At 37.5% G+C, this 18,569-nt stretch overlaps 2 protein-coding genes across 5 annotated transcripts; one reads left to right on the top strand and one right to left on the bottom strand.

Annotated features, from left to right (window-relative positions):
* The first annotated feature begins 2,548 nt into the window (after window positions 1-2,548).
* LOC122085429 (increased DNA methylation 1-like) lies at window positions 2,549-12,294 on the top strand. 4 transcript variants are annotated; one of them, XM_042653862.1, is made up of 10 exons: window positions 2,549-2,780; window positions 3,354-4,123; window positions 4,236-4,341; window positions 4,433-4,506; window positions 4,879-5,114; window positions 5,276-5,362; window positions 5,573-5,672; window positions 5,786-5,993; window positions 6,104-6,166; window positions 11,739-12,294. In XM_042653862.1, the coding sequence occupies exons 2-10, from the start codon at window positions 3,431-3,433 to the stop codon at window positions 11,894-11,896; spliced, it is 1,725 nt and encodes a 574-aa protein (XP_042509796.1). In that variant the 5' UTR covers window positions 2,549-2,780; window positions 3,354-3,430; the 3' UTR covers window positions 11,897-12,294. The 4 variants fall into 4 exon arrangements, with proteins under 4 accessions (XP_042509796.1, XP_042509795.1, XP_042509793.1 ...); XM_042653861.1 differs by having other exon boundaries at window positions 5,786-6,002; XM_042653859.1 differs by lacking the exon at window positions 11,739-12,294 and having other exon boundaries at window positions 6,104-6,444.
* On the bottom strand, window positions 6,847-11,597 carry LOC122085430 (zinc finger CCCH domain-containing protein 54-like). Its single transcript, XM_042653863.1, has one exon. It carries the CDS (start codon window positions 7,702-7,704, stop codon window positions 7,009-7,011), a length of 696 nt encoding a protein of 231 aa, XP_042509797.1. The 5' UTR covers window positions 7,705-11,597; the 3' UTR covers window positions 6,847-7,008.
* Window positions 12,295-18,569: the final 6,275 nt, after the last annotated feature.

Raw genomic sequence — 18,569 nt, 5'->3', positions numbered from 1 at the left:
CCCTTTTGCACGATGTTTAAATTTAAAACAGCGTTGGGAGTATCATGTTTTTCTTGTGTAGCCAACTACAATCTTTGAAGGATGCTAAAAAAACAAAAAAGAGATATGACGAAAAGCTTTTTGTAAAGAGTGGAGGAAGAGATAGAAACATTAGTGTGGTTTTTGATAAATATGTTTGCAAAAGCACAAGTAGATAATGATAAGATTGATCTCATATTCCATGCATACTTGCATAGTCATGATTACCTGTCACAATAGGGCCGTATAACTTCTCCCCATTTTATGAACTCATGCATGAAAATCATCCCTAAAGAAATACAAACAATAGAATAAAATAGAAAAAAGATTATTGTGTGCGTGTGATTCATGTGTGGATGTAGATGGGAGAAGAAATGAAAGAGTATGCTCATTTTTTTTTTTATTCATTTTTTTCCTATCCTTAAAAAAAAAAAATTAAAAAAAAAAACCTTTTTTTTGAGTTGTTTTTTTCTTTCCTTCTATGCATTTCTATCCAAACATACACAAACACAAACACAAACATTAAACTATAAATAGCTTGCAAAATTCTACACCCTAAAAAAATAGCTTACAAAAAGAAAGGTATAAATAATTCGGATCCTGGGTCAAACATGTATCCAGGGGAAAGAACAGATCCAACAAATTTGATTCTATAGCAATTAGCTTAAAATTACAATAGGAAATCAATTAAGAAAAACGCTTTAGGAAGAGAATTAATTAGGCAATATTAGGAAAACCAGGTCAAATGAAGTAATATTCAATGCTTTCCATATAAAGATAAAAACCCTAATTGAATACAGAGAAATATAAAATAAGGTACCTTATTTAATGTCTGATTTTCTGGATTATCATCAATGCAAAAATCTCTGGCATCCAACTAGCTGATTTAAGGAGTATCTTCCACCAAGGAAAAAATCTCTAACACTATTAATCTTGAATTGTCACAAATCATTTTCCTTTAATTCTGTTAATCTCTTCAAGCCTTATTAGGAGACTCTTGAGAGATCAAACCAAGAAAAATAAAAAGACATGTTATTTACAAGGAAATGAAACCCATCTCAAAAACACAACAAATTGAAAGATTAGCATGAATCAGAGAAGGCAAGGAGAGTGAACACGAAAAAATTTGGAATAAAAAAATGAGGAAAATATGTAAAATAGAAAGCAGAGGATTACAGATTGAGGCAGTCAATCCTCAAAGCAGATTTGAATCCTGCATTAAGATAGAAACTGCAGCAGCGAAGAAGGTTTAGCAAAGAAATCTCTGTATTCTCTAGAGATGAGGAGTGTTATATTTTGTTGTTCTTTGTGAAAATTCTTGAGTGGTTTTGGCGCCAAACTACTTTCCAAACATGGGGGGTGGAGTATGAGAGAAACTTGAAAGCTGAGGTTTCTCAAGTGACCTATACAATTGTCTGTTGTCATCATTGCTTGTTGACTTGTAAGAGAGCAGGGAATTGGGATTTGGTATGCAAATGAAGTCTTCACTCTTGAATTGTGATTGAATGACCATAACCATTAAATATTTCAATCAATTAATGATTTCTTAGCTACCCAGTCAGCTAGACTCATCTTCACTATGACCCAAAAACACCCCCCCAAAAAAAATTCCTACTCCCAGCCCTAATTAATATTTTGACCAAATAACCCTAAGAACTACCTTTGAATTAATATTCCTAGATTGAGTACTTAATTTTACGGTCATGTTACAACTAATTTTTGGGTCATGGTACAACTAAGACAACACTGCTTGATACATCCTCTCATTAAGTATAGACAGAGGCTGAGGGATACGATTAGCTCTAGGATGACTAATCCTTTCCAAATAATATGTGGTGTGTTTGCTTTCGGGCCTTCCAATAGGAAGGTATTGATGGTAACCTCAAGGGGAATTAACAAATGAGAGTTGGCATTTTTTTCTGCACCTTTATCTCTTTTATGTTGGTGAAGTAATGCAGTCTTTCCAAAACTTTGGTATCTATATATGTTTATGTAAGAAACTCCAATATCCTCCACAATGAATGAAAATATAGAGCAACCATGAGGATACAGCGCAAAGTCAGTAAATGTTCTTGAAAAAATTGTGAGAAAATACTACTGCTATATTGGCTTTCCCCTTGAATATGGTAAGATACAATGCTCTTAGTACCACAAATAAAAACTAGCTCATGACAATTGTATTACACAATTAGAATTCATTTCATACTAGTATAGCACAGACAATGCCAACTATGAGAGTAATATCAGAAAAACCGTCGCTTACACGTGTCGTGAACTCACTGTGCGAGCTAACGCTGCGTCACATGAAAACCAATATTGGAGGTAAATCTCTATCCCTTCTTTTCCTTTTCAAGCACAATGCATGACAGTGCATTGTATCTGCCTTCCATCACCCTCGGTTTTCCTATACTAGACGAGGAATTCGAGGAAGTCTTTACACGCGTGGGAAAGCAATGGTACTGAAATCTTATCATCTACCGCTATATATTCAATGAGATGCTCCTCTGCGGTTTCAAGGCCCATAGTGAGAAATAGAGACCTCTAAGGAGATAATTTTTCACTCTGTTTCCCAGTCCATCCCTCTTGCTTCTTCTAGTTCTAGACCTCCTCTATCTGTCCAATCCATCCCTCTTGTTGCTTCTAGTACTAGACCTCTATCTCAAAGTTTTGATCCATATTTAGCATCCAGTATGGTTCTTGTCTCCCCGGTCATGTGCAACATCTAGATTGATTTTACATAACACCGGCTCCAACAACCTCAGGTAATCTTGTTATCCCTATTCACCATTCAAGCTATGAAGCCATGCTTAAGTACGTAGATGCATAATCCCATAACTTGTGAGCAATGACTAAATTTCTCATGATCCAGATCAAAGTTGTTTCCTACTTGATTAACTTCGCTATGTCTCGATTTGACCCACCTTGTTCACAAATTATGCTCATGTTTTTCTGTAACAAGTTTATCTCTTTTTTTTTCTGCACTGTTTATTGATTTTATTAGTTAAAGATGAAGGAACCAAAGCCACTCGCAATCCCCATTGCTTCCCAAGGTTTCGTACATGATTCTTGTATTGAAAATTCAATATGCTTTTAGATTCTTAATATTTGATACGCTTTAGTTTCTCCCTTTCTTTGATTTCACATGTAGTCCTTCTTTATAGTACATCAAGTACTGGAATGGCAAATTATCTGTATTATTACATGCCTTAAAATACTGCAATAAATCAAAATAATTATTCAGATATTGTATGAATTTGATGTTATACAAAAAAAAAAAAAAAATTGATGGTCTATAGAACTTTTTTGTTCTGAACTCTCTGTTCTTTGTGTTTCAGACAGTTTGTAGTTACTGAGTGAAGTGCTAGCTTGGTAATCTTGCAAGATTTTTCAATCATTCAGATCTTAAATAGAGATGCCTCGTAGGGCAAGAGTGTACTATGAGAATTCAAGTAGCAATTCGGATGACGACCCTGATTTTGTGGTTCCGAGAAACTCTAGCCACAGATTTGCCTCTTCCACTAGTACTACTAACTTTCATGGTGTGAGGAGATCTTCTAGGAGGACGAGGTACAGGGTTAGACAAGCTCCCATGAATGCTGAGATTGAAAATGAGATAAGACTTTCTGGAAGGGGGAGACAAAATGTCAGCAAACCGAGAGAAGATTCAACCAAGGTAAGGAATGGCAAATGTACCATCCTGTCATGGTTAATTAATTCTGGAACAATCGAAGAAGGTACCAGAGTGTACAGGGATGGAGAGGTTAGACTTGAAGGGAAGATTTCTAGGGAGGGAATTCTATGTAGTTGTTGCAATAGCACCATTACAGTTAAGGAATTCGAGTGCCATGCAGGCAGTAGCAAGGACAAAGCTTATATGAATACATACACTGGTGGTAGAGGGACTAGAAAATCCTTGTTGCAGTGCCAGATAGAAGCATGGAACAAGCAAAAAACGCCTGCAAGCAGTGGGTTCCAAACTGTAGATGTCCAGAAAGACGATGTTGATAAGAACGATGACATTTGCAATATCTGTGGAGGTGATGGGCAGCTAATCTGCTGTGATGTTTGTCCATTGACATATCACGAGGAATGTGTTGGAATTAAGGTAGAGCAAGATCCAAACTCTTTCTACATTTAATTTTGAAAAGATAAGAATATTGACCTTCCTCTTTATATGTTTAATATTGTTCTTGAAATTAATCTACAACTTGTCACAGACACTTCCCCAAGCTCCTTTTCACTGCCCGATCTGTGTTTGCTCGATTTGTGGGATGTATGGTGCTAAACCCTTTTCATTCAGGTGTTTTCAGTGCGAAGAATTCTGTAAGTGATGTTCATGTTAAGCCATTTTTCTAATTATTTTGTTTTATGCTTCTTAAGAACTAACTACTTCTGTCTAACTACTTTACTGTAGATCATTGGAACTGTCTTGGAGGAGCAGCTATACCTGCTGGCAATGTCGCCTTCTGTGGGAAAAAATGTAGAGAGGTATTGCTCATTAATTCCCTTTTGGATTTAGTTTTTCATAATCTCAGTGAAGAAATGGTGATTTGACGCTATGATTGGACTTGAGAATAGTGAATGCCTATCATTTTCTTACACCCTATTGTTGGAGGTCCAAAATAATGTTTTCTAGTCCAATTAGAGGGTCAAATCCCGTAGATGAAGAGATTCTTTTAATCTTGGGTTAAGAGAAACTGGGTCCATGGTTTTAGTTGTTGGTATCAGACTGATCTATATACAATACTGATTCATTCTGTAGTTTTTGTTCTCTCCTTTCATTGGAGCTTCACTTGGAATTAGTGGAAATTCTTTTGTAATAGCTGACTGCAAACTAACTTGACCTTATTTATCTATCAGGTGTACATTCAATTGCAGAAGCTGCTTGGAGTCCCACATCAAATAGGGAATGGATTCTTATGGACTCTAAACAAGCATATGGGTCCAGAGTCAGTATCTCACCATGGAGAAGAAAAGAGAATGGATTGTAACTCAAAGATTGCTTTGGCATATGCAGTCTATGATGAGTGCTTCCAGCCTATCATTGACAGCAGGACTGGCTTGGATAGGATTCCAACTGTTGTTTTCAACTGTGGGTAAGTACTTTGGAGCTGGTTTCCTCTTCTATGGATTTTTTTCTTTCTCCTACCTTGTGGGTATCCCAACTAACAACATCCTCCCCATAAAATCCACCTATATTGTTATATGTAATTGCTCGTATTTGAATCTGTAAAGCATATAACTTCCCTCTTTTTAGATCAAACTTGAGCCGTCTTGATTGTCGTGGGTTTTACACTTTCACCTTAGAGAGAAAAGATGAAGTAACTGCTGCAGCATCCATCAGGTATATATGCTTCCTTAAAAGCTTATAATGCCCTATTACTTCTATTACTTGGTTTCTCTAAAACAAACAGGTAGGAAGGACATTTCTCTTGCTGCACGGAATCTATAGTATATAGGACTGTAAATGAAATTTTCAATTGGGTACAAAGATGTTATGGTTTTTTAAAATTTATTAATGATATTGATGATTGTATGTGTCCTGGTTGTATAGGGTTCATGGGACTAAGCTAGCTGAAATGCCATTTATTGGAACCAGAGAGAAGTATAGGCGCGAAGGAATGTGCCAACAATTAGTTGACGCAATTGTATCTGTAAGTTAAAAAGATTTCTTTTTCTATGGTTTTTTTTATTTAAGGTGGGGGGTGGTGGGGGAAGGGGGGTAATCTCTTCCTTTAAGATCTTATGCTAACAATACAAATTGCAGGTTCTTCTCTCCCTCAAAGTAAAGAAACTGGTCTTGCCATCAGCCCCTGAAAGACTTGATTATTGGACAACACATTATGAATTCAAACACATTACTGAGATACAAAGAAGAGAGATGTTGTCCATGAACTTAATGGTGTTCAAGGATACAACTATATTGCAAAAGATCTTGTCACTGGATGATGGTTCAATGGAAGGAAAGAAAGAAGGTAATAAAGGTATTTTTATTTTTTTTTGGTGAAAATAACTATTTATAGATATCTAACAATTTTCACTCACATTGGTTCTTCACTAACAAAATGATTTTTTCTACCTCCAGTTTTGAATGGCGATTATGAACCAAAATGCAATAATTCTGAAGATAGTCCCAAAGACAAAGAAGATAAGTCTCCTAAGCCCTTGCTATTTGATCTCAACCTTGAACCTCCTAATGAGGAGGTGAAAATGTGCAAAAATGATGAAGAGAAGAAACCATCATTAGGAATATTCCTTGCATTGAAAGATGATGGTAGTCTAAATCTTAAAAAATGTTTTGTTGATGGTCCCCCTAAGTATTATCCATTGAAAATCTTTTAGATGATGGTCGGGGGCTATGAACTGTATTATTAGAGATTTTTTTTTTTTTGGTACTCAATTCAATTTTTGTATAATTCAAATTTCTTTCTTTCTAGTCTAGAATCTAGATAGAGGAGCACACCAATAAGGTTTGGCAAAATGGTTTTGTACATCAGAGGACTCTAACATCATTTCATGTGAGGAGAGAGAGAGAGAGAGAGAGAGAGAGAGAGAGCATGCTAGCGTACCCTCTTCTAGTGGCTCAAAGAACCTTTTTCCAATAGGGAATGCGTTATCTATCAAAGAGCATGGCTCTACGCCCAGATATAGGATGCGAAATATGTCCACCAAGTCCCTCCTAGTTGATGCCTCTGCATGTTCTTTCATTGGCTGGGGTGATGGCACAGGGTCACGCTCTCATACAATAACCGTTTAGTGAAAATGTTAAAGATAATCAAAATATTGCATATGAGAACAAAATGTACTATATTTGAGGATTCTATAATAGAGACCATGAGAGAATCATTGGCATATATTTCTTAAGATTTGGCAGTAGGTACACACATGTTATTTTTATTTCTTTTCTCTTTGACATACAAATCTAGAGAGAAAGAGAGACGCCATTCATGCAGAATAAATTCCCGGATATGCTTCTCTCACATCTCACCTTCAGTTCACCAGCTCTGTAATCCAATCAATACTAGGGAAATCCGGTACGTCACCATTACCGATACTCCCTTCCCCTGTATCGTCTTCCTTCTCCTCCTTATCTTTAATCTTGAACATCCCCAATTTTTCCGAAACATCCCAATCTTCCTTCAAAATTCCATCTCTCATCCCCATAGTTGCAGGTGGTGAGCTCGATCCAGTACTACTCTCTTCACCAACAAATCCACAACTCGTGTTCTCCGTTCCTCCACCCAAGCGAACCCTGTAACGACGCTTCTGTTTCCACGCCGACCTGAGCTGTTCCGGTGCATGTGCAAAGAAGCACACCTTTCTCTGGCAATACTTTCCGGCATTACATGAACGCGTACGGTACTTTGCAGGATGGAGCCAGAACTCGAATATCCCATGAGCGAACTCGCATGAGTCGCCTTTCGGACACTTCCCATTTCGGAACTCAGGGCATGCAATGGCAGCGTAGTTGAATCTACATGGATCACGACGCCACGCCTTCTCGCCACGGTGTGCGAATGGGCAAGAGGTCCAGTCATGGCTTCTGGTTCTTGGACATTTCTTGATCTTGAAGACATACATGCGGAAATCGTCCGAATGACACATTGACTCAGTCCAATCTGTTGAGTGATTTGCTTCCGGGTTGGGCAAATTCAGAAATCCTGGGTGGTTGATTCCCTTGAACATCTTCACCCCTCAGAAAATAAAAATTCTCCAAAAATCAAGAAAATCCGAACAGATTTAATGATATAAAGAAACAATTTAAAGTCTTGTTTAGTACAATAACTAAGCAATTTTAATGAAATTACTGAGGAAATAATAGAGAAACAGACGGGAAATAACTATAGAATCCATGGCTGAAATGAATTAAGTGAAACAAAACCTGAATCTTGAATTAATCCTTTAGTGCAAAGAGTGCACTAGAGATAGAGAGAGACAGAGAGAGAAAGGAACTATGCAAGAGCAGTATTTATAACGTTATAGAAACCATGGTTAATGCATTAAGCAAACATGGATAAACGTTAAATTAGTAGATTAAAGATGCAACTGATGAACTCTATGGACACACGGTTACTGGAAGGTGGTTTTCATGAAATTTTGCTAAAGAATAGCAGAGGGGGGAAACAGGTTACACAGAACATTGGTGGTAGAGGATAGGTTCAGGAGAATCTATAGAGAGACAAAGATTGGTGGTTCACTTTTTCCAAGCGTGGCAAAGCCCAGTTCTTGATATTCATGTGTAAGAGCCAAGAGGCAAAGGGCCCGGTTACATCTATTGTTCTTTCTCGCTTCAGATGGTTAGTTTTGTAGTAAACAGAACTGCATGCGTTTGCGTTGAGAACTATGTGCAGGGGGAAAAAAAAAAGGGTTCCATGGACGATCCTCTCCTCACATGGTAAACTCACCCACTTATGGTGTGGCTTCCACATTCTAAAGTGGGTCCTATGAGAGTAGGGAGCGAAGGAAGCCATTTCTTTATTGATTAGACTTTCAGTTACTACTGCTGTCCGGGTTATGAGGAAAAGACTCATACACCCCACGAAGAAAATCCTCTGCCGTGGATGCAGAGGTGCGGCGAGCATCCGATAGCCGGAATGACATCGAGGCATGTGTCGATATCATCTCGGCCATCTGATGGTCGCCGCACCTGCGGCAAACAATCATCGCGCCCTACACCCCATGAAAGGTGTGAGATTCAAGAGGCAATATCATGTGAGGAGAGGAGTTGGACTTTCTTCGTGTGTAGAAGCAGGGGGGAAAGAGAAAGTCACGAGCATCACATGTAAGAGTTTTTGGATCAGGTTCTCATACCTGTTTCACAGCTGGAATCCATTCAAACTCTCGGCCTATTGTAAGAAAAGAGAGATTAAGTGAATTCCAACCGTATAAGAATGAATGGTTCTTGTACGAGGACCTGATTCGGACTCGATATGTAATGGGGTGAAGGGAAAACAAAGGCAAAAAAAGAAAAAGGTAGAAAAGGATGAGCTGGAATAATAAATAAAGGCAAAAAGAACGCTTCCTAGTCATGAAATTAATTTCTGCACTTAGACTTCAAGAGGGCAAAATGATGCGTTCACCCTTGTTGATGCCCATGTGCACCCGCTCATTGATGGACTACATGACCAAGGAGCATTTTTTCCCCATAAAATAACATAAAATTCTACTTAATATGATAAGACTTTGAAAAGGAGTTTATGAAATAATTCCCTTGCCATATTAATAGACAAAATATTCAATGCATATTGTATATTACTTTATCACCACATGTAAACATACGACTTTGATTTTTAAAATTTTATAGAAAACCTTCAAAGTATTACACCCTTTTATTCCCTTCTCACTTTTTTCCATCAAACAAAGAGGGTGTGGGTTAATATAGGGATGTCAATCGGTCGGGCCGGGCCGGTCTTGGTCAGGCCTAATCGGGCTTATGTCCTCAGACCATGACCTATCTATTTAAGAAATGAGTTGGTCTTGGGTCGGGCTTAGTCGGGTTCCGGGCTTTAATCGGGCTTATCTTAATCAAGCTATAATTGGGCCTTAAATGGGGTAATGTACCAATAAAGCCATAAACGGGCTTTAAACAGTCTTTACTTTTCTTAGGTTTAAGATATTTTAATTTATTTTATCAAATCATCAACAATTTTGAAAAGATATTACACTTAATTATATTCAATAATTGATAAAGATATCAATATATACCATATTCTATCCTTTAAAAAAAAAAAATCAAAATACCTATATAAATGGTCGTGCTAAACGTGTCGATCCGAGTCGGGCTTGTAAATGGGCCGGTCGGGAGGCCCATCGGGCTTACCCCTTGCACCGTGTACTACCTATTAATAGCATGCCGGGCTTAGGCCCAACACGTTTATTAATCGGGCCGGTCCAAGTCGGGCCATAAACATGTCGGGCTCAGTCGGGCCTACCAGTGCAGGCTTGGAATTGACACCCCTAGGTTAATACGTCTTCTTCTTCTTCTTCTTTTTTGGGAAAATTATGCCCCTTCCCTTGTAGTTTGCTGAAACTACTTGTGGGTCCAAGGGTTTGAACGATTTACGCTCCCTCCCCTAACATTGACTGTGAGTATGCTATTACTTTTATACAACAAAAGACTGTATTACCCCTTTAGTAGAGATAGTCTTAATATTAGAGGACCATTATACCCTTTTATACTCATATACCCAAACCACTCAAATCAAATCCCTAAAACATAACTATTGGAGAAGGTGGAGGCGAGACCTCTGCAAATCGCCCCTCTGCAAGCAAACTTAGGTGGAGAAGAAGCCATACAACTCCGACGAGGCTCATATTCACATCGATTCACGCCGACGAACCTTTATAAGTGAACGCCCATCTGAAACCCTCATCTGATTCCTGATATCTTCTATGTTTAGGGGACAAATCTAGGGTTTTGGGCATTTGTTGGCGTTTGGGGATGAATAACCTTCATATTTTGTTGTGTATTACTTTTTTTTTGTTTATTTTATGAAATGGTGCTTAAATGCTCTCAGGTCAGTCAAAATGATGACACACTATTAGCAATTTAGGATCAATCATTGGGTTGGTAATGAAAAATGACCCACAAACTTTCTCTCTCTATACATTCTCCTGAACGTATCCTCTACCAGCTGTGATTTGTGTGACCTGCTTCCCCCACAGCTATTCCTTAGCAAATTTCACGAAAACCACCTTTCAGTAATCGTGTGTCGATGGAGTTCATCAGTTTCATCTTTAATCTATTACTTTAACGTTCATCCATGTTTGCTTAATGTGTTAACCATGGTTACTATAACGTTATAAATACTGCTCTTGCATGGTTCCTTTCTCTCTCTATCTCTCTCTATCTCTACTGCTCTTTTTTGCACTAAGGGGATTAATTCAAGATTCAGGTTCTATTTCACTAAATTCAGCAATGGATTCTATAGTTATTTCTCTTCTATTTCTCTGTTCTTTCCTCAGTAATTTCATTCAAATTGTTTAGTTAGTGGACTAAACAAGACTCTAAATTTTTCTTTCTATCATTAAATTTGTTTGGATTTTCTTGAATTTTTTTTTTCTTTTGTTTTTTTAGGGGAATATATTGAGAGGAATCAACCCAAGATTTCTGAATTTGTCCAAATCCATGTGTCATAGTTTTTTGCGAGGTGAAAAAAGCCTCGGCCATTCTAGCCACTGGATGGATAGGCTATGGATAGCTATTTCCTATTGTAATTAGATTTAGGTAGCTATGCTTTTCTATTGTAATTAGTCTTAGACTCTTAGTAGGATTCCTTCTTCTTTATCTTCGTCTCTTCTCTTCATTGTTGATCTTATAAGCTTTGGTATTATAACAATATAGACCTACCAAGTACCAATTTTCCTGGTTCTTGTCAACCATATATCTCCCACCACATATTGAACTTTTTTGTATTTTCTAGGGTCCAATTGTTTTCAAAATTATTGTATAAACAGGGCTTACTTGTATAAACAGGCATCTGATCAATCCAGTATAACCAACAGAAATATTGTTTTCTTATTTTTTGTTTTTTGTTTTCTATTTTTTTTCCCCCCTTTTTGGGTAAAGGGGGGGGGGGTTGGGCATCATTTTATACTGTGATAGTGCAATGGTTGGGATTATATCTTAAGTTTTTATTTAAGTGAACTAAAAGGTTTAGTAGTTTCAATTTAAAAATACTGGTATAGCTAATTGATTTTAAACTTATGGGTATTTGCAGATACAATGCCTACTTGCAGCGCAACTTCCATGAACCAAGCTGATGGTCCGAGGTACGTTAACATTACATGCAAATGTCACAAAAGAGCTGCAATCAAGGTATCAGAGTCCAAAGATAACCCCAACAAACTCTACTACACCTGTCCAGAGATTATATAAGAGAGGAAATGTGGATTTTTTGCTTGGTGTGAGCCAGTGAATGTGATATCAGTCAGAAGTGTACCATCAAACAACCCCAGTCCTCCTGATTTTCAACAGTTAAAGAATGAGATGCGTAGTTTGAAGATAAGATTGAAGCGGTTGGAGAAATTCAATGAAAAATTGAAGCTTGTTGGACAAGTTGTTTTATGTATTGTGGTTGTTTTATTGATTGCAATGGTTATAAAAGTTTAAAAGTCTTTGTTAGGATGGTAATGATGGTCGGGATGGTTGGGATGGTTGGGATGGTTGGGATGGTTTTTTAGGATTTTGAGTGGAATAGACATAATATGGAACTTTTTGAAGAAACTTGTATCTGAATTGAATATGGTAATTAGAATGTTATCTTATTTCTACCATTGAGCTTCCCATGCATATATGTGAATCACAGCTAACATTTGTGAATGGAAAATAAAAAGTAGACAACATTAACCTATATTATTGACATCTGGATATACGTTTTTCACAAATCCATCACATACACATATACCTAATATGTTGATTGAGAAATAGGAAGTCCAAAATAAAATATATTGTTCCACAAATCCATCACATATCACAAGCCAAATGAAACACTATATACAAAGCATTCATTGTCCAAAGTACACCATAACTCAAAACATCCATTGTTCAAATTACACCATGACCCAAAACATAAGTATAACTCCAAAGAGGACATCATGCTCTATCACCATCTCCTACTTCTTCTTGCTTTCCTCTTTTCCCATTTTTCTGTTATTTTTCCTTTAAGTTTGGCTTGTATAGAATCACCAACTTCAGTGGTTGTGGATATCTGTGACCTAGTAACCGTTTGAGACAAGCTTGCATCATCTTGATCGTCATTCGCCCTTTGTCTCTGTAAAAAAATGAACAACGGAATTTGGAGTGAATATTGATGCATATTATAAGTACAAAATAGAAGTGTAAGAAATGGATAATGTAATTGTTGGAACGAAAGCTTCCTCTATGTTATGGTCAGCTGACCGTATCAATGAGTGTGTGGGTGTGCCAGAATCCTTCTCGACTGGATTCAATATTGAATCTAACTTTGTTCATGCGACTTGGGCTCTCCTCTTGCCTGATTGCTCCAGGGACTTTTCAACAACCAAAACCTCCCAAAGATGAAGGAATAAACTGTGTTATATTCTTCAAAAGGGGCTTTGAATAAAAGTCATGAGAGTTTAATGGATAGACCCTGTGGATTGAAAATTCAAAAGAAGTGAACGTAAGAGTTTTATCCCATCTCTAATTCAAAACATTGCAAAGTAAAAGGATAAAATGAAAAGATTTGCAATGTAAGTGAGTTGTGTTTGATTTCTTGTTGATTGTCTTCCTTGGTCGGTTCTCTCCCCTTATATATCTTAAAAATTAACCGCTCCATTCCTCACACCACTCGCCCACTTCTCCCATGAAGTAGCATCTTCAATATGCCATTGACACCTATCCTCTTAATGTCCGATGTCATAGACATGCCATAACCTCCTTTATGGGTTGGCATTACACCATATGTGGGTAATGGACCGATACAGTCAGCCCACGTTCTCTTTTTTATGCCCCATGTTACCCCTGCCATATCATTAGGCTCGTATTTTGGATTTTGGTACCAACAATTGCCCCTCATAATTCATCTTACGACGCCACTCTCTGGCCAAAAGTATGTATGGATTATGTTGATCAATGGTGTTTAACAGCCCCTTCAAGTAACCTTCCTAACCACTCCACATACTTGGTTGTATCTCTCTTCTAAGTTGAATTCTTGGCGGTTTGATCTTTTTCCCTTTTTAAAAAATTTTGAACTCTGAGTGATAATTGCCCTTCCTACGAGCATCAATCAACATCTTTTCTTGCTTATATTATGCTGCCACGTGCCCCTCTGACTGGCGCATTTTTGCGAGATCTTTTCTTTTGCTTGACCGTTCTGGGTATGGTCATTTGACAGTTGCTCTTTTGGTAATGCAATGACATCCTTTTACTTTTGTGCTTATCTTTCTTCCATGGCTAGGTGTAGTAACAACAAGTTGTACGACGGGGTATTTACTTTCTACTGAGTGGGTTCCCACATGACTAGGGAATACTTCTTCAACTATTTCCCATTGATTGGTTTTAGTTGGATATGCCCATTGAGGTCTTGCAACCTATACACTCCTCCTTTGAGCGCTTGGTATACCTCAAATGGTCCTTCCCATGTAGGAGACCATTTTCCATATAGGTTAGTCTTTGCGCCAATTGGTAGAATAGTTTTCCACACCAATTGGCCTTCTCTAAACTCTTTAGGCCTTACATGCTTATCATATGCTTTGGCCACCATCATTTTCTGGTCATGCATATAATATAAGGCCTTGACCCGCTCTTCAGTTAGGTCTTCTAATTCGGTCAACATAGCTTTGCTATATTCGAATGGAGTCAAACTATGTTGTTGTGCTCATAGTTAGTAAAATACACGCATTCGAACGTTTAATTCAAAAGTTCGTAATTTGGCATATCAATCTAAAAAAACTATTTAATATGTGGATTTTAAATATAATCGTATTATACACGAATAATACTCGTGTAATATGTTACATACTCAATAAAACTTTTGGGTTAAAAAAAAAATGAGATTAGCCTAAATGGGCCAAATCCCGATTCTCGACCCTTATCTTCTATTAGGAACCCTAATCAATCGAAACTATAACCCTTCTTCTTCCTTCATCTAAGTAAACCAAAAAATGGAGGAACCCTCGCCCCAGTGACCCCTTCTCCTCCATCTCCGTTCTTGGCGGCCAGCGACTCAGGGCGATAGGTAAGACATCAATACCCTCTGCTCTCATCCTCTTCTCCATTTCTCTTCCCATCGATTGTTGAAAACCCAATCAACCCTTCCTCTTCTCTATTTCTTTTCCCATTGGTAGTTGAAAATCCAATCGAGGGCGATTGTATCTACAAATAATTTTTAACGAGAAGCAAGAAAGATTCAAAAGAGATGACTCACATGGACAAAGATGGCCAAGGGCGGGATTCTCTAAAAGGGGTTGAAATGAAAACCTTTCTTGGAAATTTAGCATACAATCACTATTTGAATTGGACTGACAATTATTTGCAAACATAGTTGCAGCCGGACAATGTGAAGAATTATAAAGAGGGAAATGACATGGGTGGTCTCCTCCCTCTATTCTTGCAATACTGCATCTGAGAAATCAAAGGAGTTGAAGGGAGGAGGTTCTTGAGCCTTAAAATTGATTCGTGACTGGTCTTAGATTGTACCCCCATGGAAATTTCAAGAAAATCCAAGCGTATCTCTGAGATGAACGATTACAAACACTTATTCTCCATCTTCTTGAACCTTGTTTTTGTACAAAGAAGAAGAAGAGAACATGTAAAAGTTACGAGACGAGATGAGGTTTGATTCTCCTCTTAGTTCTTTCTACCATACCCCTTTTAGGGGTTAAATTTAATTAATATTTAATGTGAAAATTCAAAAGAATGGGAAATGTTTTCAAATTGGAAAATCAGATTGGATTTCAGTGTCCATAAAAGCATGGTAGATTATAATTTAGTTTAAAACAACCATTTTTAGTCTCGGTTTTTTATAGAGCAACCGTATTAAATAGGTATTAAACACGTATCGTATCATTGCCACACATGTTTTATTGTATCGGATTTTTTGAAACGTGTTATTACCGTATGGTCCATTTAATTGCCGTAGGTATCCATTCCCATATTATTGCCATCCCCAAACTTACTAACTATGGTTATGCTACCTGTAATGATTTCACAGTAATTTCCATAAGCAAGACTGCATCATGACTGTATGTTCAAGAGAAAAGTGTAGTCTCTGTACTAGACTGTTTGGTAGTTCGGTAAGCCCAGAGAACTTCGGATAATAACTCGGCCCAAGCAAAAGAGTTATCAGCAATGACCTTAGCCAAATTTGATTTTAGGACTTTATTGCTTGCTTCTGCCTGACCATTGCCTTGGGCATAATATGGAGTCGAGTGGATGATGGTGATTCTATGTTCCCTAGTGAACTCTAAGACTTTGTCTCCTGTAAATACCTCCCATTATAACAGGTTATGGTCTTAGGAATGCCAACCTATGAATGATAGCTTACTTCAAGAATTTGATCACATTTGCCTGGTTCACTACTTTGAGTAGGATGGCTTCAACCCATTTAGTAAAGTAGTCTATTGCGACCAGTATAAAGCTATGCACTTGACTAGAAGGTGGATAAAATTTTTCCAATGATATCCGTAGCCCACCCACTAAAGGGCCACAGTCTAACTATAGGGTGTAAATCAACCGCTGGGGCTCATTGACACCCTTTTGCATATTTTACACAATCATCCACAATGGTTGGCCAATGATAGCCATATCGTCTGATCAACCACCTCATTTTTTGGCCAGCTTGATGTGCTCCACAAATACCTTTATAGATTTCGGCCATGATTTGTAGGGATTCATTGAATTCCACACATTGTTGCACGTCTTCGGCTTTCCTATACAATTGACCTCCTAAAGCCGCATACCCTAGGGCTTGGTATCTAGTCTTTTGGTCAGTTTTGCTGTTAAGATTTTGTAAAAACTGAAGTAGTGGTGTCCTTCAATTAGGTTTTAACTCTTCTAAGTTGTTTACTTCAATGATTGCATGTTTAGCAAATGATGAAAAAAGCTTCCTTCGGAGAATTATCATTTGTTCACACTGACCTTCTCCTAGCTTTGCAGATTGTTAGCCATAGAGTTCTCTTTCGTTGGAATATATTTGAGGGACACATCTTGGAACATCTTGATCTAATTCTGAGTTTTTGTTAAATATCTGATCAAGGATTCACTTTTATATCGATACTCCTCGGCTACCTGCCTGATCACTAATTGGGAATCTCCAATTATCTCGACCACTGGCATGTTCATTTCTAAGAGAATCTCTAGACCGATCAACAAGGCCACATATTCTTCCTGGCTGTTGGAGCAAGTAAAACATAATTGAAACACCAAATGCGTCTCCACGCAGTATAGGGAGTTAATAACATGCAATATAGGGAGTTAATAACTACCTCTACTCCAGCTGATCGTTCTGTCTTTGATCCATCAAAAATCGTCTTCCAAGGGGATAGATTGATCACGTTCACCTGTGATATTTTCAATAATGAGTGGTCAGCTAAAAAACTGCTAATGCCTGTCCTTTTATGGCCTTCTGCGGCACGTATTGTAGAGCGAATTCTGTCAGGGCCATTGCCCACTTACCAATTCTCCCTTGCACTATTAGTTTGTTAAGCATATGCTTAATTATATCTGTTTGGGACAAAACATCCATGATCACCGGTATTAGTGATGAGCACATTTATGTGTGAAATATAGGGTATAAAAGCATGCATTTTACATAATTAGAATGGAGCTACCTTGAGTTTTACTCTATTTTGGTAGGTTTTATATTTTAAATGCCTTAAGGACTATCAAGCGATGTATCTCCAATTTTACACACATAAAGAGGTCCCGTTTCTTTTCATGATTGCGAAGATGATGAAATTCTTAGCAAGATAGACGTGTTGCATTAAAAGTACACATCTGTTTGGTCACCCATACAAGTGATTATTCTTTTCATGTCATAAAAAAAATAATGGATCAAAACTAAACTGAGATGTAGAACCAGTCCATTTGCAGTTGTCCCAGGTGTACAAGGAATATTCCAAATACCAATAAAGATCAATAGACGGGACCTTTGAGTGATTGAAGATTCTTTTTTGATAACAACAACTACCTAGCATAATTGGTGAGTTGTGGTGTGCAAAAATCCCTTGGTCACCAGGAGGTCTCAAGTTTGAACCTCTTGGTTATTTTCTTTCTTCTCTCTCCTCCACCACACAAATTAGATCTAAGAGGGGCCTACACTTGGTCGTCCTTCTCATTCTCTCCCCTATTTTTTTCTTTTTTCTCTCTTCTCTCCTAATTTCCACCGTATCAAAAAGAATCTCAAAAAATCCCCTAAACTAGGAAATCAAAAATCGTTGTACTCCCTCCCATTCCCTATATAAGAGAGTCGACCAAGCCTTAGAGGGTGTCCCTCTCTTCCTCTCTTCTTCTAGGTTTTTAGTTGTGCTCTCTTTTTCTTTTTAGTTCTTTTTCTTAGTTTTTTTTATGTAAGCAATTTTGTAATTTTTTTTATTAATGCAAGTCTTTTATTTTGATTAATGCAAGCCTTTTATTTTATTGTTCAAGTTATTCAAAGATGTAATAATTTTAATTTATAGTTCTTAACTTAGTTCTAGGTGACAAGAACAAGCTGTGGAGCATCTCTTTCAAGTTTAGTTTTTCTCTTCTAGATTCATTTTCTCTAGGCCTAGTAATTTCAGATGATTTAGTTCAGATCTGGTTTTTAGGGCTAGTAGTATTTCAAATCAATCAAGTTATTTTAATTCCAGGATTGAAGTGTGGAAGTTTAGGTAAGTAGACTTCTACAGTAGTCTTCTCACCCCCCTCTCATTCCCTCTTCTTGCTACCCATCATTTTTAAATTAGGTTTTAAATTTTCAGTTTTATATTATTGCTTTCCATTTCCCCCAAGGTTCATGGCTAGATGCATGTGTTGACTTTGTCCCTCTCTAGCCATGGTACCGTCCTTTTATTTTGATTATTGATATCGCATCACTTCCGCTAAAGTA

This window comes from Macadamia integrifolia, chromosome 8 (genome assembly GCF_013358625.1).
Source record: "Macadamia integrifolia cultivar HAES 741 chromosome 8, SCU_Mint_v3, whole genome shotgun sequence".
Lineage (NCBI taxonomy): Eukaryota > Viridiplantae > Streptophyta > Magnoliopsida > Proteales > Proteaceae > Macadamia > Macadamia integrifolia.
Note: the sequence above shows the minus strand (reverse complement) of the source record. Positions and strands in the feature narration are given on the sequence as shown.

What these genes read in the sequence shown, in the direction of transcription:
- LOC122085429 (XM_042653858.1), top strand. Translation starts at nt 3,431, where the DNA reads ATGCCTCGTAGGGCAAGAGTGTACTATGAGAATTCAAGTAGCAATTCG. An exon ending in TTTTCAGTGCGAAGAATTCT is followed by an intron (nt 4,342 to 4,432) that starts GTAAGTGATGTT and finishes ACTTTACTGTAG; the next exon opens with ATCATTGGAACTGTCTTGGA. An exon ending in TAGTTGACGCAATTGTATCT is followed by an intron (nt 5,673 to 5,785) that starts GTAAGTTAAAAA and finishes TACAAATTGCAG; the next exon opens with GTTCTTCTCTCCCTCAAAGT.
- LOC122085430 (XM_042653863.1), bottom strand. Translation starts at nt 7,704, where the DNA reads ATGTTCAAGGGAATCAACCACCCAGGATTTCTGAATTTGCCCAACCCG.